Source organism: Mercenaria mercenaria, chromosome 7 (genome assembly GCF_021730395.1).
Source record: "Mercenaria mercenaria strain notata chromosome 7, MADL_Memer_1, whole genome shotgun sequence".
In the NCBI taxonomy this organism is placed as follows: domain Eukaryota; kingdom Metazoa; phylum Mollusca; class Bivalvia; order Venerida; family Veneridae; genus Mercenaria; species Mercenaria mercenaria.
The window spans coordinates 9,633,585-9,660,415 of record NC_069367.1 but is presented as its reverse complement, the minus strand read 5'-3'; the positions used below and the strand labels follow the sequence as shown (position 1 = coordinate 9,660,415).

The 26,831-nt window shown below is 36.3% G+C and overlaps 4 protein-coding genes across 5 annotated transcripts; 1 reads left to right on the top strand and 3 right to left on the bottom strand.

Moving 5' to 3' along the window:
* Positions 1 to 345: 345 nt before the first annotated feature.
* On the bottom strand, positions 346 to 3,866 carry LOC123555652 (monocarboxylate transporter 12-like). Its single transcript, XM_053548980.1, has 3 exons — positions 3,550 to 3,866; positions 1,560 to 2,753; positions 346 to 1,096 (listed from the first exon to the last, which is right to left on the bottom strand). Exons 1-3 carry the CDS (start codon positions 3,623 to 3,625, stop codon positions 933 to 935), a joined length of 1,434 nt encoding a protein of 477 aa, XP_053404955.1. The 5' UTR covers positions 3,626 to 3,866; the 3' UTR covers positions 346 to 932.
* Positions 3,867 to 7,133: 3,267 nt separating this feature from the next.
* LOC128558756 (protein rtoA-like) lies at positions 7,134 to 11,261 on the top strand. Its single transcript, XM_053548953.1, has 2 exons — positions 7,134 to 7,154; positions 10,362 to 11,261. Exons 1-2 carry the CDS (start codon positions 7,134 to 7,136, stop codon positions 11,259 to 11,261), a joined length of 921 nt encoding a protein of 306 aa, XP_053404928.1.
* Positions 11,262 to 12,420: 1,159 nt separating this feature from the next.
* Positions 12,421 to 19,599, bottom strand: LOC123555041 (monocarboxylate transporter 14-like). Its single transcript, XM_045345567.2, has 5 exons — positions 18,009 to 19,599; positions 16,725 to 16,868; positions 15,958 to 16,104; positions 14,090 to 15,298; positions 12,421 to 13,546 (listed from the first exon to the last, which is right to left on the bottom strand). Exons 1-5 carry the CDS (start codon positions 18,181 to 18,183, stop codon positions 13,386 to 13,388), a joined length of 1,836 nt encoding a protein of 611 aa, XP_045201502.2. The 5' UTR covers positions 18,184 to 19,599; the 3' UTR covers positions 12,421 to 13,385.
* Positions 19,600 to 19,726: 127 nt separating this feature from the next.
* Positions 19,727 to 24,334, bottom strand: LOC123555042 (monocarboxylate transporter 12-B-like). 2 transcript variants are annotated; one of them, XM_045345568.2, is made up of 5 exons: positions 24,109 to 24,334; positions 23,071 to 23,214; positions 22,442 to 22,588; positions 20,756 to 21,955; positions 19,727 to 20,281 (listed from the first exon to the last, which is right to left on the bottom strand). In XM_045345568.2, exons 1-5 carry the CDS (start codon positions 24,281 to 24,283, stop codon positions 20,124 to 20,126), a joined length of 1,824 nt encoding a protein of 607 aa, XP_045201503.2. In that variant the 5' UTR covers positions 24,284 to 24,334; the 3' UTR covers positions 19,727 to 20,123. The 2 variants fall into 2 exon arrangements, with proteins under 2 accessions (XP_045201503.2, XP_045201505.2); XM_045345570.2 differs by lacking the exon at positions 22,442 to 22,588.
* Between the last annotated feature and the right edge of the window lie 2,497 nt (positions 24,335 to 26,831).

Below are 26,831 nucleotides of genomic sequence, written 5' to 3'. Positions count from 1 at the left end.
ATCATAAACCACTGATAATGTGCTTATTTTTGTCAATTCGGATTTGAATCAGTTTTACTAATGGAATGTAATATGATTTTATGGACTTGATGATACAGTCAAATGCTAGTAAACTGGCATTCGAAATCTTCACGGTTGTGAAGGTGTAGTAGAACAAAAAAAGGAAAATGATATGCAGCATTATATGCTATGACCAAGTAAACAGAGGAGGCAAAATTTGCGCCACCTTCCATGGTCCCAAGGTTTTGATTCAGTGCATTGTAAGCATGCTAAAAGTCCTTGTATCCATGTCATACCAGTTGCATCATATAAATTTTGCAAGCCTAACTGCGAGTGTAAAGAAATTCACAGCAATGAATAATAAAATTTCTGACAGACTCCGAACCCAAGAACAGATACAAAACATTTCAACACTGATATTCAACACGATGCACAGTGATGTTGGATACAATTAACATTTATTCAATGACATTTTAATTCTTAAATATTTTAGCTTTTAATTTCTATAGTTGATTCCAAGGTATGCTTCAAAATACGATTACTAGTATTCTGTTTAAATAATGTTCAGGGTTTTAGAAGCAACCCGTCTACAATATTTTTCCGTTACGGCTTCTCTTTTTTGTGAGCATTCTTTGCGATGCATGGCTCTGTGGCTGTGTTTGGGGTGCTCTGTGCTTCCTAGAAATCTACCCTTACCTTTTATCTTGTTTACTTTATAACATTCCAAAACATAAACAAAACGAAGAACATATACAATACATTTCCAGTCGGAATATCAACTCGATACTCTATGTTGTCGGACATACTTCATTTTTGTTCCATGTTTTACAAATGCAATTCTGAAATATGTTTTCGACAATTGACTATACATCATGTATCCCAGGACAAGATAATGCCGTTTAATAATCCTTTATCCAGTTCTTGTTTACGAGCTATGGTTCTTCCATATCTTTCTCCAGTATATTTTGTCTGTTCCTGCGTTGTTCATATTTCTCTGCCAAGGGTAACGCGAGTATCAACAGTCCACCAACCATAATCATTGTTGATATCAGCAGCATTCCCGGAGAGTACGATTCAAAGTGGTCCCTCATCATACCTGTTATATAAAATGTAACAACAAATGAGACATTAATTTTTTAAGCCGGACTGTTGTATACAGCTATCAACTATAAAATAAAACAATAAAAATAAGTTATGTAAACTTTCAAATAAAGGATTTAAAAGGTGTTCATTCTTTTAAGGATGCCACCTTTTAAATTACTTCGTCATATGCACGATGATACAGTAAATTTCTCTCTTTCTTCTCACACTGGTGACCTTTCTGTGCAGCAGGTTGTAAGCTTAAACTAAGCTAGTGAATGGAAACGTGTCAGGTTGACACCATCTTCAATAGTTAGCAAATTGTGAAAGACTTCGACAATAACAAGGGCTCATAATAAACATATAAATGAGCTTAGGAAAATGACTATATAGCATTATAACAGGATCTCAGCTTTACGTATCAAATTTGAATGATCAAGATGACATAACATGTAGAACAGGGAAGGGTAATGTTTTACCTATAACAGGCTGCAAACCCGCAGATGTGGCTGTCTGTGCAAGACCCATAATACCAAGCGCACTACGCAAATTTTCGAGACCTATAAAGTCGACCAGAATCACCGGGTACAGACTGGAGTATACACGGCCAAATATTCCATAAATCACACTGTATACCACAAATACAGTATACGTTTTGAACAGTGGAGTAAAACAAGTTGCAAATCCCATCGTCACAATTGCAAATGATAGGATTTTGTGCCTTCGTATGTACTGTTTGTCTGCAAATACACCCCAGAAAATCGCTGCACACATATCAGTGACACTTACAATAGTTATAAGAAGTCCACACTTTTTGGAAGAGATTCCTAAGTCTTTGGCATACGCTGGTAGATAAAGCCCAATAGATGAAACCATTATGATGAAACAGCCACAGGGAATAAAGAATAGAAACGGAATCCTTCTCATTGGCCCACAGTCAATAACAGAGCCAAATTTGAAAAAGACACTTTTAAAACATGCACATGTTTGTTTGTTTTCAGAATGTTGTTCGTCATTTTCTTGCGTTTTTGAACTCAGATCTAACATAGAAGAAAAAGAAAGTTCTGTGCTTGCGTACCTCCCAATACTAGATTTGTTCAGAGCTGAAACTGCACTACCCATTGTATGTGCAAGACTTGTTTTATTGAGCTCGGATATTGTACGTTTCCTCGGGTTCCGAGCTGCAGTGGTACGTAACGAGACAGGAGAAAACTTTGCGTCAATTAAAGGTGAAGTAGTTCCTTTGATATTGTGTTCATTTTGCAGTTCTAGGTGACCACCGTTTCTCGTTTCACTTGCTGTACGAACTTTGTTTATTTTGTCTGTGTGTCTTTTACTTTTTAGTGATCCATTTGTTTTCTGTTCATCGATATCACAAAAGTTTTTGTCATCATTTTGCGTTTCATCCGTATTAGGATCCTTATCTTTTGTATAAAATGTTGTTGGTCGCATCAACAGCCCTGAGACGGTCATATGTAACATAACACCGCCTAGCAGCAAGACAGTACCAGAAAATGCATATTCATCGATCCAATGAGGAATAAGAACCGAGAAAATGAGAGAACCAACACTAGCACCTGTGGCAGAAATGCAGTTGGCGAGGCTTCGGTACTTTTCAAAATATTGACTTATGAGTGCCATTGTTGGTGCAGTAATCATTCCATGAGCTATACCTGAAAGAAAAGCTTTGAAATATCATCACTTGTTAGATAATGATAATTGATTGTAATCCAGTTTGTGTAGTTAAATTACCCAGTGTGTTTGTTTAAAGGAATCAGCTAGTGAATGTTTTTTTTTTCTAAAGAGGAGCCTGCAAAAATTAAAAACACGATCGGTCTCCAGTTCTTCTAAAGGCTGAACTACATATTTACTTCTAGTATATATAAGAATATACAAAAATGTACAAATCCCTGTTCCAAAATTCTCTCTGACCTGTGGAAGCTACATGCTATAAGCATGGATGAAAATTATCATTGGTACCAATATTGACAGCCAGTTGTTATTTCTGCTTTTGGAGCCAGTGATGACAACCGCCATTGGTTCTTAATAACAACGCAGATATTTTAAACATATATGCTACAGATATTTTCTAATTTCGTGAATGCAAAAAGAAAACAAAAAACAAAAAAAAAAAAAACAAACAAACAAGGACAAAAGTCCATCACATTCATAGAAAGCAGCTACTAATACAAAAGAAATAATAGTAGTTTATATTTTGTGAAGGTCAGTGTTAAGGAAGATGTATGCTGCAGTAGTAAAACACCCGCACCTGAGGTTGTCGGCATAATTTTAACCGATGCTGGTAACCATACTTACCACTTGTCCATCAATGGCATAAATTGTTACCAAGAGTTACCAGTGATGAAAATACAGATGCAATGTGGCAAAAGTGAGTGAGTGAACTATTTATTTTACTCAGAAATGTCTAAAACTGAAGTGCTTTGTAAACAAAGTTTACAAAGAGCTTACCATTCACACAACCAAGAAGCAGGATCAGTATTTCTACAGTTGGTGCGAATGCGGACAGAATATGTGCTGTGGACATGATCAGACCGCCTAAAACAATGAACTGTCTACTGCTGAAATGTCGTAAGCCAACTGTTGTGACAATTAATGCTGGAAGAAATAATAAAAGATATTAAGTCAATGAGCATAAGCTCTTGCTATATAAAACACTTCAGTAAACAGTGATAGAAGATACTTAGCAGGTTTAGTATAAGATTTGGTTAGTAGATAGTAATTAAGCACCTCCAATTTCAATCATGAGTTGATAAAAACATGTTGTATTCCGGTAACTCATTGGGATGCTCTTCAGTCGGAACACCATTTATGTAGAGGCAGTACCTAAAACTTTGAATTATGCGAAACAATTGAAAAAAACTAATGTTGAATGTTATTGCGGGAAGAACTTATCTGACTGTGAAATAGTTGTCAAATACATGCATTTTGTATGAAATCACAATTATTTTATGTCTAATAAAATAAATTCAGATCCATTATTTAAGCAGAAATTTAGAAATAACGTTATATGTAACATACCACACTTCATGTGTAAAAACAAAACATATTTTCAATATTTAACCTGCAAATTGACATTTAATTGAAATGACTTATCAGCAAGTTTTAACCGTGCAGTTAGTTCATTGTTCATTTTAATTTGTGTCATACAGATGCATGGATAAATACTAGATAGGAGTATTATTTGCGTCACTAATATGCCTTAATCATTATGTAATGTGGAAACTCCACAGGTCGCCTAACAAAACAATGATGAAAAACATTTTATTGACCCTGTCCATGGACTGTAGTGGAAATGTTTGCTACAGTTCACGCCCTCTGGCCCAAAGTTTAGCAGAACTCAATATTTGAACATGTTCAAATGTACCAAAATGCAGTTTACAGACATCATCAGTGTATGTAGACAGGCCATTTTTGGTATATCTTTTATACAGACAGTCAATACGGGCTAAATATTCATGCGACTGTCGGTATCTAGGGTATACAGACATACCACTCTGGGCATCCTGCGTATACAGACTGGCCGTTTTTGCTATACATACAGACATCTAGGGAAAACCAGGGTATACATACAGATAACAATAGGAAGCCTGGATATAGATACAGATAACATGGACATCCTAGTTATACAGGAAAATTATATTGGGCATACATAAATGTACATTCCACTATGGGTATTTATGGGTTTTACAACCATTCACTCTACGTGATGGCGCATACAGAAAGGCCACCCTGGCTATACATACAGGTCACTATGGGTGCATTGTATCATGGATGTATATAAAGGCCTATCTGGGTATCCTGTGCATACAGGCAGGTCATATTGGCTACCCATGTATACATACTGGCAAATATTGGTATACTGAATATACAGACAGGCAAATTTGGGTATTCTGGACATACAAAGGGGCCAACCGAGTTTCCTTGATTTAAAGGACAGATTACTCTGAATAGCCTGGGTATACAGGCTTGCCATCCTTGCTATACATTTGTATATATAGGCTACTAAGGGTATCTTCGATTTACATACGCACCATTATGGGTATCGTGGGTATATAGACATGCCATCATGGCTGTACATTCAGGTCACTTTGGATGACATTTGGTTTACAGACAGGTTACCTATGTATCAGGGCCGCCGCCGGCTTCCAAAAAGAGGTCCGGCTACGAGACACCGAAAGCAGTGGAGGGGGAAAGCACGAGGGCGGAGGGGATCTACCCCTCTCTTAAGGAGGTTTTTGGGTCTCCTAAAAATTTTTAGCTGTACGTCAGAGAGAGAGCACACGTCAGGTCGACAGCGAGTGTCAACTCGCCGGCAAAAGCTGAACAAGTTTCAGCTCGCCGGCGGGGATTGAAAATACGTGTCAGCTTGCTAGTGGAAACAAAACACAGTCATACATGTCACTTCGCTGGCAGACACAGAACACACGTCAACTCGACCACCCTTTCAAAACGAGTGTCAGCTCGCCGACAGGAATAGAACACACGTTAGCACTGTGAAGCTGAAGTTTACTTGCTGAGAACACATGTATACAGAATTCAGGAACACTGGTTAGTGTTAACTGCCCGTCGTAACATAGAAAATAGCGCGAAACCCCAAAACAAAAATAAACAAAGAACAATAAAAATGTTCTTTTTATATTACATGGAATATTTAAGTGTATAGTAGAGCCTTTACGTGCATTTGTATTGACTTCCTTACCTACATAACCTCTCTGCAAAGGCTGGTGTTTCTATCCAGCAAAGTTACTAAATAAATCAACAGCCTCGGACGTAACAGTACCCGAGGTATAGAGCCAGGCCACTCTGTGTAGCCATGATATACAATCATGCCATCGTGGCCATATATCCTGGCCATTATGGATATCTATCCCGGGTTTACATATAAGACTTTCTGAGTCAAAAACCTAGGTATACAGGCAGACCATCGTTGCTATACACTAGGCCAGTATATACGTTGAGTATGCTTGGTATATAGACAGGTTACCAGAGTGTATCCTAGGTAGGCCACCTTGAGTATCCGGTCACCCTGACTATTTACTTAATGTCACCACTATGACACGGGTATGACACGTTGCCTGCGGCACAAAATGCGCCCCGCTGAAATGAAGGCATCGGGCTTCTGACGGCGCAGGCATTGAGCAGGATGTTTAAAAATATTACACTCACGGTTAGTAATTTTGTTTTTGGTTTTTTTTTTTACAGTAAAAACTTTTGAGAAAACGGAAAAACTTTTGAGAAATCGGGAAATGCAGCGGAATGTAGTTGTGTCTTTCCGACACATCTATGCCCAGATTGTGAAGAAATATGATATATTGTTATTTTGCGCGTGTTTTTGATTGGGCAGAGTGGCAAGAAAATTACAGAAGAAGTGAATATTTCGAGTCATTTTATCTCCCGCTAAAAAGAATGATCTATTTCTGTCTTGTATTATATAAAGACATGATATCTTATCGATTGAGATATAATACATGTCCAGGAAAAGGTATTCCCTCGTTCTGCCAACCTTTTAGTTAAGTGCCGCGGGCATCTCGGTGGTGCCACAGGCATCGCGAGGGGCGCAGTAATCTTGAATACATTTGTAGTCAGTCGTACGTGTAATTTCGACTAACTAACATGTGTGTAAGTACAAAATTATCACTTACAATGTACCGTAGGCAACGTTTCATACCAGTGTATTAATATCCTGGGAATAAATACATGCCACCGGTAAACCCTAGGTATAAAGGCAGGTATCCTGGGTATACTGCCAGGTCGTATTGGCTATAACTACAGGCCACTACTGGATCCTGGGTACCGCTATCCGTAAACTTGCTATACATAGAGACCACTCAGGGTATACTAGAAATAAATTAAGGTCATCCTGGATATATATACAGAAAACTATAGGTATCCTAGGAGTACAAACATGCCACTCGTGGTATCCATTGTAGACATACAGGCTATCAAGGGCCTATATGTATGGCAATACGGATATCCCTAGTATACAGAAAGGCACCCAATGTATCATAGATATACAGGTCAATCTGGGTATCATGGATATAGATACAGGTCAGGTAAGCTATACATACAGATACACTAGTGACCATGGCATACAAAGAGGGTGCCTAAGTATAGATGCAGGCCATTTTGGGTATCAGGTTATACAGACTGACCACATGTGTATCCCGTGTATACAGACAAGTCATCCTAGCTGTAAATAAATGCCAGTTAGGACATATACTGATAACGCTTCACAACTTTGCATTGATCTAAGTTTGCATGTATACAAAGGATACCACGGGTGGCATGTATGACTGTATTCCTTTAATACTAAATGTGTTTTAAATGCATATTTGATATATTTGTAATGTTTCAAATGTAATTCTGCTTATTTTTGTCCATTTATAAACACTAATAATGAAGTTTTGATCTTTGTATTATTTGAAAATGTCTTATTTAACGAATTATCGGCTCAAGTTTTCATGAATATTCATAAGTTTGTAAATGAGAAAATTTTATTATGTTTTTTGTAAATAAATGAACAAAACCCTGGTTTCATTTTGATACCATTGTTGTTATTCTACACTGATAAATGACAAAGATACAAGTGACACATATCAAAATATGCATCAAATGACCTTTCACCTCGTTTAGTTCATTATAAGGGGCTTCTAAAGGGCGACTACCGGCCAGACCTTTATTGTGACACCTAGTAGATAACTATGGGTGGACAATGTGTTCAAAGTTGCCTAATATTTCTGATTACTGTGAATAACCTGTTCTGATACTCAAACTGAAGATTTAAATGACAATCTGTTTGCTGGCAGCCACCTTTATTGTACAATGTCCTCAATAAAAACATCTTTGGAATTGACAGGTCAAGTTAGTGTGTCGGATCATATTTCACATAAAGGTACAAGAGTGTTTATCAGGCTCAAAGAATTATTCTCGTGTTTTTTAAATAGAAGTCTGCTTGCAAATGGGGCCGACTTATCATATCCTTGAAGGTGCTTTTTAGCTCGACTATACTATTAAAGTATGGAGAGCTGTTTTACTAGACCTGGTGTCGGCGTCCTATCGCGTCGGCATCTTGGTTAAAGTTGCAATGCACTTTCCCTATCTCTTGATCAATTTGTTTTAAGCTTAAAATAATTACCCCTCATCACTACCCACATCATATGGCTATGTTTTAGCTCGACTATACAAAGTGTATTGAGAGTTATCATACTTACCCCGGCGTCGGCGTTTTTCCCCACCTTGGTTAAAGTTTCTTTACACTTTCACTTTTTTCTCCTTATCTCTGTAATTACTTGATGGATTGCTTTAAACTTAGAACAGGTATTTTTCATCATCACCCACATCATATGGCTCCAAGGACACAACTCTCGCACCCAATATTTCATGAATTGTCATCCCCTTTTTACTTAGAATTTCAGGTTAAAGGTTTAATACATTTCACTCTTTCTCAGTTTTTCCTGAATGGATTTGATTCAAACTGAAAGTAGTTATTCCACATCATCTCCCTCATCATATGACACTATAGGCCCATAACTCTGTTACCAATATTTAATGAATTATCGCCCTTTTTACTTAGAATTTTAGGTTAAAGTTTTGATGCACGTTCACATATCAGTATTACTAAATTGGTTTGATTCAAACTTAAAAAAGTTGTTCAACATCATCACACACATCTTATGACAAAAGGGCCATAACTCTTGCACTAATATTTCATGAATTATCCCCCTTTTACTTAGAATTTCAGGTAGAAATTTGATACACTTTCACTCTATTTCAGTTATTACTAAATGGATTTGATTCAAACTTAAAATAGTTGTTCCAGCCACATCATATGACAAAGGGGCATAATTCTGGTTCCATTTTTATTCATGAATTATGCCCCTATTACCTAGATTTTAAGGTTAATTTTGGTGAATTTTCACTATATCTTAATTACGAAATGCATTTGATCTAAACTTGAAGTAGTTGTTCCACATCATCGCCCACATTATAGGACACATGATGCATAACTCTTGCACCAATGTTTTATGAATTATGTCCTCTTTATGCTTAAAGTTATACTTATATAATGTTTTGATACACTTCATCTTTACTTCTCTTATTACTTAATATTTTTGACACAGACTCAAGCTATTGTGCAATATCTTTATCCACCATTGGAGTCATTAACTACTCCAGTGACAGCTCCAGTTTCCTCAGATGTGTCCAGTTTCCCTATCCAGCATAGAAATAGTCGAGTGCATTGTCTCCTGTGACAGCACTTGTTAGTGAATAGTCTTAATCTGGAACTGGGTGTTTCCAAATCAGTGTAGGTACACATATTGCGGATACCAAAGACAGATACGTTAAAGTCATTATATATAGAATTCATACAATAAGGTTGAATTTGTGTTCGTGTGTGAGTTTAGTATTTTGACATATTTCAAAGCTACATAGTTTCATCTATTTATAGACTGGTTTGTTCGTACCCACAGCGCGTGCATGAATCTCGAAAATACCAGACGTAAACTGATTTCCGGAGTAAATCTATTCTGCCATGTTATAAATATATCTGAATTGCCCCGACCCATCAGTACTCTTAGTGCTTTGATCTTGATATATAAATTTTGAAGGAATGGTTTGTGTCCAACTTTATGTTATATATATATGCTGTAGTCTAGTCTTTATCTTTCTCATCTTGTGTATTTAAAACGCCTGACATTGCTTCAACAATGTTAGTATACTATGACATTGAATTGATAAAATACAAAAGCATGTGGTGCAATTATATATGCTTATAGCTCTTTTAAACCAGTATTATATCAGTGTTTTAAACAAAAATCTCGTTGTGCCACTAATTAAACATGATATTGATTCTATTGAATTCATGTCTCCAGCACTCCTCGCTTAAACACGGAAGATATATAACGATCAAAACTTCAAATTATCAATTTTTCAAATAAGGTTCGTTTAATTACTAGTGATTTGTTCGAAAATAGACAGCTGTGAACTGTGAATTGTTACTACAAAGGTCAAATTCAATAAATATTTGTACGGGCTGCTTCCGATATTTTGGAAAATAAAAGAATCCGACTTCTTTTGATGTTTTAAATGACTACTTTTGATTTAAACAGAATACATTAGAAAAATTGAATTTATAACTGTATTAATTGCACATATAGTGAAATTGATAAGGCAGACGAAAAATGTTTCATGTACTTTGAAAAAAAAAGTACATGAAACATTTTTTCAGAAATGGGTGCTTCAAGTTCAGATTCAAATAGTTCTGGTCAAGTAGTTCAGGGTCAAATAGTTCTGGTTCAAGTAGTTCAGGGTCAAAGAGTTCAGGTTCAAGTAGTTCAGGGTCAAAGAGTTCAGGTTCAAGTAGTTCAGGGTCAAAGAGTTCAGGTTCAAGTAGTTCAGGGTCAAAGAGTTCAGGTTCAAGTAGTGCAGGGTCAAAGAGTTCAGGTTCAAGTAGTGCAGGGTCAAAGAGTTCAGGTTCAAGTAGTGCAGGGTCAAAGAGTTCAGGTTCAAGTAGTGCAGGGTCAAAGAGTTCAGGTTCAAGTAGTTCAGGGTCAAAGAGTTCAGGTTCAAGTAGTGCAGGGTCAAAGAGTTCAGGTTCAAGTAGTTCAGGGTCAAAGAGTTCAGGTTCAAGTAGTTCAGGGTCAAAGAGTTCAGGTTCAAGTAGTGCAGGGTCAAAGAGTTCAGGTTCAAGTAGTGCAGGGTCAAAGAGTTCAGGTTCAAGTAGTGCAGGGTCAAAGAGTTCAGGTTCAAGTAGTGCAGGGTCAAAGAGTTCAGGTTCAAGTAGTGCAGGGTCAAAGAGTTCAGGTTCAAGTAGTGCAGGGTCAAAGAGTTCAGGTTCAAGTAGTTCAGGGTCAAAGAGTTCAGGTTCAAGTAGTTCAGGGTCAAAGAGTTCAGGTTCAGATTCAAGTTCTGGTAAATCTGGTAGCAGTGGTACTAAAAATGGAGAAGCGTGGACCTATAAGATATATTTCGACACTGAGGCAGACGAAGACTCGGGAGCATATTACGATATTGAGGAATCTGAACTGATTAACAAACTAAAGAATCTTGTAGATAGACGGGAACAAATAACTAACGTCCTTATGTACAAGCAAAAGCTGTCATCGTGGCAAGTTACGCAATTTCTGCTCTGTCATCTATTTATAGTGTTTCAAATGTAAAACTGGTGGTGGTCTATTGAAAAGAATTCTGAAGGAATTACTTTACAAAGAAGCAAAAGTCTAGAAGCTGTTAGGGATAAGTACAGACGAAAGGAAAGGAACGCCATTAAGCTTATGGCAGAGAATAAAGGTAAAAAGTGTATGTTTGATTTGATATACTGGCTTTACGAAGAAAATGAACTGAAGAAAAAGTACAATTGGCTCATCAGCAATTGCAAACATTTTGCCAAGGCCGTTTATGATCATGTGACTTTGAAAGACTGTATGGACTAGTCAGCTTGGTAACAAGTTTGTCAAAAAGTGATGAGAGTTTGAAAACAGTGAACTTTAAATCTTGGTGTTTGTTTGATAGCATCCATTATTTACTTATGAGAATAACCATCAGTGTAATTTTACTTAAGTTGCATGTTTTAAATGTAGCTACGCTCATAAGCCTTTCGATCCTGCACTAAGTAGAGAAAACCCATTAATATGAATACGTTGAAGGTCATTGAAGGTTTTGTCGAATAGAAATCTGGATATTGAACAGTGACTTTCTCATCTCCTCTTCTCAGACACAGACAACTCGAAAGGTGACGGTTGCAGTCAGACACGTGTTTATCGCTGTAGTTTAAGAGGAGTTTATAAGTGTCTTTTGGGCATAGAATAACATATAAGTTATATCAGTAAACGTTCGTGTACAGTATTGAAAGTAGCGCTTTTCTGACATGTCATTGTGCATACCATCTATTGTGATTCTAATAAAACGGACATTTGGACTATGTATAGATCACAGTGAGTAAAAGCAAAAGTCCAAAAATGCATAGTGTCTTGTACAGAAACTATTCTCCTACCTATTCTGCATACCAGAACCATCTGTTCATAGATTACATTTTTCAATACTCTTTGGGGAAATAGGACTCTGTTGTTTTGACATTTATTCGTAGAGCTAAAGGTCGACATTGCAGTTTCGTGTCTAACCGACATCAGGACACTAATTCCGTTGGGTTCAGCTGAATGTTTGTCAGTCATGGTATATATGTCCACCTCACAGCATCAAAGCACAAAATCAGCGTTGCATATCGTTCTGAAGGAAGATATGGCCTTCGTTTTATTTTAAGATAACAACCGAGGAAAATCCGCAAGTAAGGCTGAAAGCTACCAACTGCTGATTTAATAGCTTTGGCAAGACTTCCAAATTGTTTTGTGCAATCCGTTCTCTTCTTCATATTTAACCCCTTAACATGTTCCTCGTCCGTAATGTAATTTGAATGGTATTGAAGATATTGAAATGAAAGTTGAAATATTGACAAATATAACTAAAGGTTATCCCCCTTTTCGTATACTGTCTTTGTGATTCAGATAATCATAAGCCACTGGTAATTTGCTACTGTGTTACTTCGAATTTGGAACGGTATTTTACGAAGCTGTTTGTTTGAACAACGGGAATGCGCTTTGTAAATATGTATTATGATTTTATGGACTCTATTCTAGAGAACTGACATTTTTGAAACGAAAAGAAAGAAAAGAAAATGATTCGAAGTCAAGCGGTACTAGATATTATGACCTTTGTATACGGAACACGTAAAATTTGCGTACCTTCATCGTCCCAAGGTTTTGATCCAATTTCAGATATATTGTAAACATGTGGAAATTGCTAATATCCAGTGGAAGAAGATAAATTTTACTAGCTTTACTGTGCGAAGGGAATTTACAGCAATGTATAACCCATTGATTGACAGACATGACATCATGCAATTCCAAGGAAAGATAAAGTTCAACAGAAGATTCAACAAGTTACTAAGTAACGTTAAAACAATGACTTTTACCTTTTGTACTCGGTGTCATTCTTAAATGTTTTCTTTCCGGTTTTTTATATTTATATCTTAGGAATGATAATTATGTTTAACAAAGTTCAGATCTTGTTCGCCCCATAACAATCCAAAAAGAAAACAAAATCTATTTGAAGATACCATTCGATACTGTAGGTTGGACATACTCCATTCTTATTCCATGTTTTAAAATGGGAATTCTTAACATTTTTTCAATGAATGACATACATGTATACACCTTATATCTCACGTAGGAGTTTTCAAAACACAATGACTCCGTTTAATAGTTCTTTGTTCAATTCTAGTATAAGAGCTATGGTTCCATATCTTTCTCCTGTATATTTTGTCTGTTCCTGCGTTGTTCATATTTTTCTGCAAAGGGTAACGTGAGTATCCACAGTCCACCAATCATAATCATTGTTGATATCAGCAGCATTCCAGGTGAATACGATTCAAAGTGGTCCCTCATCACACCTGTGCAACATATGCAGGATAAATTATTTTAGTCGGTTCGGTTTGTTCTATTCAATATTAAAAGGAAGAAAAAATACAGAATAAGTTTTGTAAAATTTTAAATAAAGGTTTAAAAAGATATTCATTTTCTTAAATTTTCCCTTGGTAGTCCTTGTGTATCGTGCAGATCGAACAATACTATCGTAATTAATTGGAAATATTAATACAAACGGGCCGACAACTAAAATAGTCCAACAGTCATATACAAGCATTAAAAGAAAAATAGTATAGTGAACATCTTAGTTTTCTGACTCTAGTGATATTTCCATGCGATAGTTTGAAAACTTAAACTAAGCTAGTGAATGGAAACGTGTTAAGTTGAAATTCTGGTCAATTCTAAAGCTTTCAACCATAACAAATAGCTCATCATTAACGTATCTGTAAGCTTAGGTACAATAGTAATGTAACATTATAACAGTATTTCAACTTTACGTATCAAACTCGAATGACCAAGCTTAAGTTGATAGCCTATCACATGTAGAACAGAGAAGAGTAATGTCGTACCTATGACAGGCTGCAAACCCGCTGATGTGGCTGTCTGTGCAAGACCGAAAATACCAAGTGCACTTCGCAAATTTTCGAGACCTATAAAGTCGACCAGAATTACTGGGTACAGACTGAAGTATACACGACCAAATATTCCATAAATCACACTGTATACCACACATGCAGTATACGTTTTGAACAGTGGAGTAAAACAAGTTGCAAATCCCATCGTCACAACTGCAAAGGATAGGATTTTGTGCCTTCGTATGTACTGTTTGTCTGCAAATACACCCCAGAAAATTGCCGCACACATATCAGTGACACTTATTATGGTTATTAGAAGTCCACACTTTTTGGAAGATATCCCTAAGTCTTTGGCATACGCTGGTAGATAAAGCCCAATAGCTGACACCATTATGATAAAACATCCACAGGGAATAAAGAATAGAAACGGAATCCTTTTCATTGGCCCACAGTCAATAACTGAGCCAAATTTGGAACAGACTCTTTTAAAACATGCACATGTCTGTTTGTTTTCGGAATGTTTTTCTTTATGTTCTTGTTGTGTCTTTGAACTCAGATCTAACATAGAAGAAAAGGAAAGTTCTGTGCTTGCGTACCTTCCAATACTAGATTTGTTCAGAGCTGAAACTGCACTACCCATTGTATGTGCAAGACTCGTTTTACTGAGTTCGGATATTGTACGTTTCCTCCGGTTCCGGGCTGCAGCGATACGTAACGAAACAGGAGAATACTTGGCGTCAATTAAAGGTGAACTTGCTCCTTTGATGTTGTGTCCATTTTGCAGCTCTAAATGACTACCGTTTCTTGTTTCACTTTTAAGAACTTTGCTTAATTTGTCTGCGTGTTTTGTATATTTTAGAGCTCCATTCGTTTTCTGTTCGTCGATTTCACAAATAATTTTGTTATCGTTTTGCGCTTCATCCGTATCACGTTCTTTGTCAGTGTTAGTAGTATCTTTAGTGTAAAAGGTTGTTGGACGCATCAGCAAACCGGAGATGGTCATCTGTAACATCACACCGCCTAGCAGCAAGACAGTACCAGAAAATGCATACACATCAATCCAATGAGGAATAAGAACCGAGAAAATAAGAGAACCAACACTAGCACCTGTGGTAGCAATGCAGTTGGCGAGGCTTCGGTACTTTTCAAAATACTGGCTAATGAGTGTCATTGTTGGTGCAGTTATCATTCCATGTGCTATACCTGAAACAAAACCGTTTATCATCATTTGTAATGTAATTATATAAAATTCGAACTACTCATTTGGCGAATAATTCTTTTAAAAGAGTAGCCTGTACAAATTAAAAACATGATTGGTCTCTAGCTGTTTTAAATACAAAAATGTACATACATATTTCTAGTATATATAATAAGCTGCAAGTCCATTTCCAGAAACTCTCTGTCGAGTGAAAGCCATTCTGCGTTTAAACACTGGCACGGACGAAATTTTTCTATTGTTACCGATATGGGTTGATAGTGGTTCGTTCTGCTTTTGGTATGTATTGGTGACATCCGTAATACCCACGCAGATATTTTGTGCACGTATACTACAGATATTACGACTTTTTACATGCAAAATAAAGTCGATTGAAGACAAAAGTCCAAGTCAAACAGCACAGCACCTTATACAAATATGTCGAAGTAATTTAAATTTACGGAAGTCATTTTTAATGAATATATGACGCATTGGTAGATTAATAGAATACCCTCACCAGATGTTGACGCTGGTAACCATTGTTCCCTTTAATACGCCAATGACATAGAATTTTGGCACAACTTACCAATGTCGAAGCACCCAATGCGGCAAAAGCGAATTAATTGTTTATTTTACTCAGAAATATCTTAAACAAAAATTAGCTTACCACTTACACAGCCAAGAAGAAGGATCAGTATTTCTACTGTTGGTGCGAATGCGGACAGAATATACGCTGCGGATATGATCAGGCCTCCTAATACAATGAACTGTCTACTGCTAAAATATCGTAAGCCAACTGTTGTGACAATTAATGCTGAAAGAAAATTAATGAATAAAATATATTTTAGCAGGCAAATGAGTATTAGTTCGAATAATTCATAATTACATTTGTGAACAGTGACAGGAGATATATCAAAAGTATGGTAGGTCCTGCGAACGTTAGAAACGGCGACTAGAATGCAGGTGCTAAACAGCAGGTAGTAATTGAGCATCGACAATTTTATTTATGAGTTAATAAAAAAATCGTTGTACTTCCGGAATTTAATTGGAATTATGTTCTTCGGTGAGATTTCTTACATAAATATTAGGAATGATCAGGTTTTTCTATTTTAATCGGGATGATTGTATCTTATTTGGAGAGCGAAAGTAAAATTACAATTATTTTCAATGCTTATCATGCTGGACACAATTGATATTGCCTTTGCGACTATTGTAGATCATGATCAGCCTGCACCGTTCGCCATTCAGTCAGTATCGTTTTGGTAAGGATCCCTTTTAACAGTTTATGGTATTGCCCAAATCGAAAGATGGGTAAGTTCATTTTAGAAATTTAGCAGGGTATGGATTAAGCGCACCTACCTATATATGCTGTCGTGTAAAAAGAAACAGAGATGTTTGTAACATTTTTATTGATTATATCATAATTTCTCTTACCAGTAAAACTGTATGTGCCATTTAAACAACTAGCAATCAAAGACGTCATGGACGAACTTGAGCCATATTTAGCCTGGATTTCTATGAATAACACACCGAATGCTTTGTAACTTCCGATAGACAGAAGACAATTGCACCAAGAAGCTGGAAAATATCATTTAATAATTGCAACAGTACCTGTACTATGTAGCTAGCATGGTCTTCGTAAAATGGGAAGAACGGTTATATGCAACTAATTTGTATATAAGTGCTGTTAAGCATCCCCGCAATCATGCCAACCTATATTTTTATGCCCCCAAAGGGAGGCATATCAGTTTTCAACTGTCCGTCCGTTCGTTCGTTCGTCACAACGTTAACTTTTTGCATGAAGGCACTTTACTCGCGAACCACTGTACCCAGGACCTTCAAACTTCACATGCTGATAGAACTTATTAACTATACCACCCTACTGACATTGGGGTCACCAGGTCAAAGGTCAAGGTCACAGGGGCCAACGTTAACCTTTTGCTTGAAGGCCTTTTACTTGTGAACCACTGCATCCAGGACCGTCAAACTTCACGTGCTGATAGTACTTATTGAGTACAACATCCCTACTGAAATTGGGGTCACCAGGTCAAAGGTCAAGGTCACAGGGGCCAACGTTAACTTTTTGCATGAAGGCACTTTACTCGCGAATCACTGCACCCAGGACCTTCAAACTTCACATGTTGATAGTACTTATTGAGTACACCACCCCTACTGATTTTGGAGTTACAAGGTCAAAGGTCAAGGTCTCAAGGACCAACGTTAACTTTTTGCATGAAGGCACTTTACTCGCGAACCACTTCACCCAGGACATTCAAACTTCACGTGCTGATAGTATTTATTGAGTACACCACCCCTACTGATTTTGGAGTTACCAGGTCAAAGGTCAAGGTCTCAGGGGCCAACGTTAACTTTTTGCATGAAGGCACTTTACATGCGAACCACTTCACCCAGGACCTTCAAACTTCATATGCTGATAGTATTTATTGAGTACACCACCCCTACTGACTTTGGGGTCACCAGGTCAAAGGTCAAGGTGCTGCGGGGGGCATTTGTCACCATTAGTGACAGCTCTTGTTTTCTGATGAAAAAATGATTCTAGAATTTATTATCATGTTGGATGATATATGATATATATATATACTATTTCCATTGTAATTAGAAGATTATTTTAGCTACATTGTACATACTAAGAAGAAAGCCATATATATATACACCATAAAATTTATAATTTCTCGAATGTTAGAAGGTGCAGCTTACCAAAAAGTATAACCCATGCCCAACCTCTGTCCACGGGAAGCCCGTTTTGTTTTGGAGATTCTTCTTTAGTTTCTTTCTCCACATCTATCTGCTTATCAGCCGCTTTATCCTTGCTATGATTCTCATATGGTTCTTTATTTTCACTGTTGAGGTGTAATGTCCTTCCGTTATTCATTTTGTGTAAATATATTTGATTTCGTTTAATTATTTTGATTCTTTGTTTCACTTTTATATATAATATGATTGTAATTTATTCTTTTCTGTCGAAGTTAAATTGCAAAAATGCAAATTTTAGTTTTAAAGCAAAAATCATTAAATATCTTAAAAGCATAAAAATTTTAATGCACAAATGCTTTTAATCACCTGTCCTTCAACATACACATATCTTCATCACTTGGCCTGCTTACATCGTGACCGCTCCGTATCAGATCGTTGGTGAATGTAGTTCACTATGTATACCGTGATTCAATATACAATGTTTAATTCGACATATACATTTATATTTATATAAACCTTAATTGAGAAACAATTACTGGTCATTTTTTAACTCTGAACAAACTAAAAAAGTTCACAACTGATTTTAATTAAAAACCTTAAAGCTTTGAATATTTTCGATCATTCGTTTTATCCACTGTGATAAAGAGCCATCGTAACATAAAACTGACAGCGGCAAACATGACGTACTAGCCGAAAATCGGAGGAACTGTATTGTGTGAAGTGCGAATGGGTATCGATTTTGACCATTTGCGATCATTAGCACGCAAATATAGTATGAGCACTTGTTAACTGCTTCCGATTGGTAGAGAAATTAATGATTTCCAGGATTGCACACATATAGATGCATAACTTCGAGTCTTTACATTTTTAGCACTTTCATATTTACATGGATTACACTTTTGAGAACACTTCGGGACACTTGGAAAACAAGAACAAAAGTCAAGCAGGTAAAGCCAAACTCAAAAAGTGCAGCCGCCAATACAGAACTCCACATAGAAACATGGGAATGTGTAGCCGCCCATACAGCACTCCACATGGAAACATGGGAACGTGCAACTGTGTACACGCACACAGTGACTGAGCACATGTACACAGTACATGTACTACAAACGAACGCAGTAATAAAAACAAGCAGACACAAAGCATACGTTAAATTCACCTCTTAAAATTTTCGACATATCTTAAGTTAATATTTTAAACAGGAAAAGGTAATGCTCAGGTAAAATAAATGGAATGTGCTTCTTTTTATTGGAACATCAGGTACTGTGAAATTTGATTAGGTAAAGGCACTATTTAACCCTTAGCCTGCTAAATTTCTAAAATGGACTGGACCATCATTCAATTTGGGTAATACCATTTATTATTTGAAGGGGTGTTCACTGAAAATTTACTGACTGAATAGCGAACAGTGCAGACCATGATCAGCCTGCACGGATTTGCAGGCTGATCTGCAGGCTGATCTTGGTCTGCACAGGTCGCAAAGGCAGAATCACTTGCCCCCAGCAGGCTTAAGGTTAAAGAATTGTAAACCCCTGTTTACTTCCTAATTAAGATGTTAATTCTGATTCGAAACAATATAAGAAATGGCACACATTATGATTTTAGCAAAACTTTATGAGTGGAATTCTTTTTACAGACAAACGCTTGCGGACTTGTATTGGAAATATGTACGGATTTACAATGTGTTAATAAAAGGGAAAAAAGAAACGAAACTGCAAATATAGATATGGCAGATAATTATTATGACATACGGAGCCAGTAAAATGTATTTACCTTCGAACATGTTCAAAGGTCATTTAGTTTTTATCAAAATACATAACATGTAATAGTCCACTTTTCCGTCTCATATCAGAGACATGGGTATAATTACTGAGACAGATTTAACAAGAAATTGAAAGCAACGATTAAGATACAACTCAAGTACTGACAGATGAAACGCTGTACTCGAAGACTCAATGTTTGAGCGACCTGTGAGGTTTCCACTTTTCTCTATTTTAAATGTTGTCGGATATAACTGAACTTTACTCCATCATCCATGTCCTATTTTTGTTTTAATAGTTCACATTATACAATGTTTAAATGCACGAAAATTCCGTGATAATGTTTCTGGTTTACAAGCTATGGTATTTCTATATCTTTCTTTGGTTGTCTGTTCCTGCGTTGTTCATATCTCTCTGCAAAGGGTAACGTGAGAATCCACAGTCCACCAATAATAATAAGTGTTGACATCAGTAACATTCCCGGAATGTAGGAATCAAAATGGTCCCTCATCACACCTGTAAAATACAAGGTATCAAGAATACAAAAGATATATATTTTAGTTTTCTTCATTTGAGCAGAGTTTTATATGAAATGCCTATGTGTATGTGACAATAATAATGTTGAAATTAATGAACACCAGTGATTTGATTTTAGCAGCAACTTAACGACGAAACTAAAGAAGAAGTTTTGCTGAATTTCATCTAGACGGTTTATTCTATTTTTTACAAGTTCATCTGCTTGAAGAATTTCCTTCCAACGGCGAGTAGTGAAAGCTTGATGGAAGTATGAAAAATGAAAACTATCATTAAATGTTTAAAGCTTGTTTAAAAACTATTCAACACCGCACCAGAAGCTTGGAAAGGACATATACTTTCAAAAGATAACTGAACAACTTTGTAATTCAGAATTATTCAGCTTCGAGCATCAAATTTGAAAGATTCAAGCAACGATGAAATTTGGTATAAACAACAAGTGTAACGATACAGTACCTACAATGGGCTGTAAAACCGCAGAAGTTCCTGTTTGTGCAAGGCCTAAAATGCCAATAGCACTACGCAAATATTCCAGTCCTAAAAAGTCGACCAGAATCACTGGGTATAGACTGAAATACACACGGCCAAATATTCCATAAATGACACTGTAGACCACAAACACTGTATATGTTTCGAACAATGGAGTAAAACATGTAACAAATCCCACTGTCACAACTGCAAATGATAGGATTTTGTGCCTTCGTACATATTGTTTGTCTGCAAATACACCCCAGAAAATTGCCGCACACATATCAGTGACACTTATAATGGTTATAAGAAGGCCACATTTTTTGGAAGATATCCCTAAGTCTTTGGCATATGCAGGTAGATACAACGCAATGGATGAAACCATTATAATAAAACAACCACAAGGAATGAAAAACAGAAATGGAATCCTTTTCATTGGCCCACAGTCAATAATAGAGCCAAATTTTGAGCAGCCTCTTTTAAAACATGCACATGTTTGTTTGTTTTCAGAACGTTTTTCTTCATGTTTTTGTTGTGTCTTTGAACTCAGATCTAACATAGACGAAAATGAAAGTTCTGTGCTTGCATACCGCCCAATACTAGTCTTATTCAGAGCTGATATTGCACTACCCATTGTAAGTGCAAGGCCCGTACTACTGAGCTCTGAGATTGTACGTTTCCTCCGGTTCCAAGCTGCAGCGATATGCAAAGAGGGTGTAGAATGTTTGACATCGATTAGCGGAGATGTTGCTCCTGTGGCAATGTGCCCATTCTGTAGCTCCAAATGACTGCTATTTTTCGTTTCACTAGCTGTGCGAACTTTGTTTAACTTGTCTATGCTTTTTGTATATTTCAGAGACCCATTTGTTTTCTGTTCATAGATTTCACAAAGCGTTTTCTCTTTCTCTGCAGTGTTCATCTCATCCGCGTTAGTAGTATCTTTAGTATAAAATGTTGTTGGGCGCATCAGCAAGCCAGAGACGGTCATCTGTAACATCAGCCCGCCTAGCAGTAACACAGTACCAGAAAACGCATACACATCGATCCAATGAGGAATAAGAACCGAGAAAATAAGAGAGCCCATGCTAGCACCCGTGGCAGCAATGCAGTTGGCAAGACTTCGGTACTTTTCGAAATATTGACTTATGAGTGCCATTGTTGGTGCATTAATCATGCCATGAGCTATTCCTGAAAAGGGTTTTAGATTATAAGCATATTGAACAAAACGAACAGATTAAAAACAAAGGAAAAGCCACTAAGTTTTTCCTTGTTCAAAACGTTCAGTCATAAATAGATAAAGATATATATTACAGAGAAAGACTATGCATTTGAACTGAACACAATTTAACCTAATTAACATTATGAAGCTATCGGAAAACCCTAGTGAAATTTATCATGTATATTATTTAAAGTACGCGCTTCAAATGTTTTCGAATAAATAGGCACGATTTACGTATTACAGGTTCATTTAATAGACAATATTGAAATATATATTAATTTCGTGATAGCTACAACGCTTGTTCCTGTAAAAAAGTATGCTCATTCAAAACTTTACTCTATCCATTTACAGCTATAAGTACAACAAAAGTTAAAAATTGAGATACCAAAAGGTTAGTAATGTTCAGAAATGTCTTTAACCAAAGTGCCTAATGAGCAAAGTTCCTAAGAGCTTACCACTAACACAGCCAAGAAGAAGGATCAGTATTTCTACATTTGGTGCGAATGCGGACAAAATATATGCAGCGGACATTATCAGTCCGCCTAACACAATGAACTGTCTATTGCTATAATATCGTAAGCCAACTGTGGTGACAATCAATGCTGAAAAGATAATAAAGAAAACATATCATTTCCACCTTTAGTGATTTTGTATTAAGTTCGTTCTATGTCGTTACATGTTTTCTTCTTCTTTTCACAGAAAGTATTTGATATATTGAATTTTTACAGCATCGATGATCTGTTGTTGAAACTCTGGCCCCTTGCCAATTTTCAAAAAAAAAACTTATTAGAGAGGTCGAAGCTCAAAATTATAGGCAAGATTCTCTATTGGTTGCGAACCTGGTGCATTTTTACTTGGAAAAAAATATGTGAATATTTTCAATCTATCAATTCACGGACCTGACAAGTGAAATATCTCATCAAATCTTAGATCCAAAAATACATCAGAAGTAACCATTGCGAACCTATTCAAAACTTTTGTAGACTATGATAGGAATGTCTTCCTCTGGATATTTTTTAAACACAGTGTGTAAACAAAAGACGAATCTATTTGCAGCAATATTTTAACATAATATACCACTTACCGGTGACACTGTAAGTGCCGTTCAAACAACTAGCAATCAAAGATGTTATGGATGAGCTTGATTCATACTTGGCCTGGATTTCTATAAACAACACACCGAATGCTCTGTAGCTTCCGACCGATATAAGACAATTGCACCAAGAACCTGGAAAAATGATACCATTATTTAACATCCCTCAAGCCACATAGCACCGGCTAGAGCGTAATTCTATAAAAGTAAAAAGGGTTAATGCATCCTATTATCCTAAAAGGCCAGAAAATAACAACACTTAGTCCAAGTACGGGGAAACACACTTGTGGAAAAAAACTTATCTAAATGGAAACAAAAGTTCTTGTCACAAATGATTATTATAGTTGCTTATTAATTTGACCGAGGAGTTTATTGACTGTATACCAACTATTTCTTTGCCTTTGAAGTACAAAAGTCTCGTGAAGTTGACTGTGGTTCATCGTTAATACATACGGGCTGCTGACAAGATTTTACACAAATCAAGCTGATTTTGCATTACACTGTATTTTAATGAACTTGTTAACGGATATGCTACTTTCAATGTATTGAATAAGACAATCACTACATGAATATTGTGTTTCTAACTGAGATTTTGATTTCAGTTTTTCTCTATCATTTGCTTTGGTAGATTTTCAAAGAAGTGGCATGTCAATTAATATATATATTCAAGATTATCAACCAAACGCTGTGTGTAATTCTTTAATCTTAGTTCTATTTCAGGTAACCGCAATTATGTGTTAAAGACTTTTTGACTGATGTAAGTGGAAACCTTTGACAATACTTTGCACATTTTTGACTGAATCAAATCTAAGAAAAAATCTACAATCGATTAACATTAATAGGATACCATTATTCAAAACTTAAGATATTAATGTTAAATTATCTCGCTTTTCTCATGTCTAATAACTACTGAATTACAGAAGATAAATTGAAAATATCTAATGATGTAGTTTGATCATTATGAAGTTAAGATTATCAAAATACGATATAAAGCATTTGATTTCTCGACCGAAACAAAATGTATCTTACCTAAAAGTATAAGCCATGCCCAGCCTCTGTCCACGGGAAGTCCGTGCTGTTTTGGAGGCTTTTCTTTAGTTTCTTCCTCCAAATCTATTTGCTTGTCAATAGCTTCATCTCTATGCTGCTTCTCAAATGATTTCTCATGTTCTCCTTTGGGATGCATAGTGCTTCCTTTAGTCATTTTGTATTAATTAACTTCGTTTTATTTCACAACATACTTTTCTTCTTTTTATCTTTTTATCTTTTATTGCAGGCTGATTTCTGCTTGTAAAGAATAAGTAGATTTCAGTTGATAACATTTAACTGTGCAAAATATACACGATATCGTATAAGTACAAAAAAATGTATAGTTGTTTAATCTAATCATCACACCATACACAAATACAATCAAGACTTGGCCTGAAACAAGGTCGAGTATAAGACTGTGACCGCTACGTGATGGTGACTGTTGTTCACTTTGTATATCATGATTCACTGTATATAATGTTTCATACTTACATAATTGAACTTTGATTATTTAAGACATTATTTGTACAACCTATATTTTTCTAAAGATGTTCTCAGTTGGAAAAAAAAAATTTAAAAGATCGTTTGGAAGCATAGAAAACAATCAATCAGCAACATAATATGAGCCGTGCCATGGGAAAACCAACATAGTGGGTTTGCGACTAGCATGGATCCAGACCAGCCTGCGCATCCGCGCAGTCTGGTCAGGATCCATGCTGTTCGCTAACAGTTTCTCCAGTTCCAATAGGCTTTAAAAGCGAACAGCATGGAGCCTGACCAGACTGCGCGGATGCGCAGGCTGGTCTGGATCCATGCTGGTCGCAAAGCCACTATGTTGGTTTTCTCATAGCGCGGCTCAATTATGACTCTGTTAATGAGAGGTAATGAAATATGCATTAAACCTCTAGAAAGACTTTCGCTCCGGGTGAATTCTCGAGGTCATGTGCGAAACACTAAGATGTCACCAAATTCTCCATACTAATTGTTGTAGTTGTTGTTGTTGCTGTTATCTAAGTCAATATTGACAAATTGCAGTGACAATTAATAGTGTATTTGACACAATATTTAATGATAAATTTCATTTTAATGTAATATAACGATGATAACAATAGGAAGTAAATTAACAGAGCCGTGACTGTTACAATAAGATAACCCTCACGTTAAGATTTAGCAGCCAAGCCAAAGAAATATTTGGTATTTCGTTATTTCCTGTTATTTCGGAATTCTTCTGGAACCTTATTAAATGTAGCATGGTTCCCGAGGTAATAGTGTTGCATTTAAGGGGCAGGACCGTTATAATTGGAGAACGTATAAATCACTTACGAAGAAAACATAATCAAACGAAAATTCCTTATTGACGTTACGGGTCCACTTCATTTAACCTTTACCCTGCAAAATTTCTAAAATGGACTGGTCCATCATTCACACCACTTATTATTCAATGGGGTGTTCACTGAAAACTAACTGACAGAATAGCGAACAGTGCAGACCAAGACCAGCCTGCACGGCTGTGCAGGCTGGTCTTGGTCTGCACTGGTCGCAAAGGCAGAATCATTTGCCGCCAGCAGTCTAAAGGTTAAAAGGCATCCCTGAATAGCAAACAAATATATTTCATTCTTCCAAAAACTTTCTTTTTTTTCAAATCAGCCTCTCAAGAGCAATGACCTCGACGTTAGTTCATTGTACATTGTTACAATCTTAAAGCCACATTGAAGAAACCAAACAAGGACAATAAAACAACAGGGAACGTCACTTTTCAATCACTTGTTGATGTTAAAAATAGACTAATATCTCAGGAAAACACATTAAACCTTGGATGTTGTCGAATGATGTAACTTTTTTTTTTTTGCTATAACATCACGCGAGCGAGTATTTACATTCAAGAACTTTAAAAGCGCTTCATCCACATATATGACAATTATTTTGTTCTTTTAACTTGTATTGAAATATTTCGATATTCAACAATTATCATGTATTTAAGAAATAATTTATAGCAAAAGAGTGTTTTAACACTATTTATGCACGATGGGCGGTTATACGTCGAGAGTAAGAATTGCACGAGGGTGCAGCCCGAGTGAAATTATTTGTACGACGTATTACCTCCCCAATGTATAAATAGTGTTAAAAACACTCTTTTTCTATAAATTATTTCGATTCTAATATGTCATTAATCTAAAACAGTAGATAAAATATAGAAGCGCTCTTTCTTGGCCGCAACAAAAACTTTGACGTCACCGTACGTTAATGTGACACTTGAAGCGTGATCGTTATCACATGTGCACGCGTAGATTCTGCTGTAATTCGCGTCATACAATATTCCCAGTGCGCATTTACAAAAAAAAAAAAGAATTAAAAGTTCCATAAGGGTTTAATTTTATGTTAAAACAGATAAAGCAGTTATTTAAACTGATACACGGTTAGATAGTCACTAAAAACCGACAACTGGTCAACTGTTTTATCTAATAACGGTGTAACGACTTAAACGGGCATTCGATATTCTTTTCCGACGACGACAACCGAATCTCTATTATCCGAATGAGACTAATCCGACTATGAACTTTATGAGCGGTAGTTACGCTTAGTTTAATTAATATAGAAAAATATAATATCTTAGTAACCTTATTTATCATGCATATTTCATAACAGAATACACTACGAAAATCATTTTAGATCAAATAATGAGGCGTTTTTAAAGTCTATGAGTTTATATGAATCATTTAATT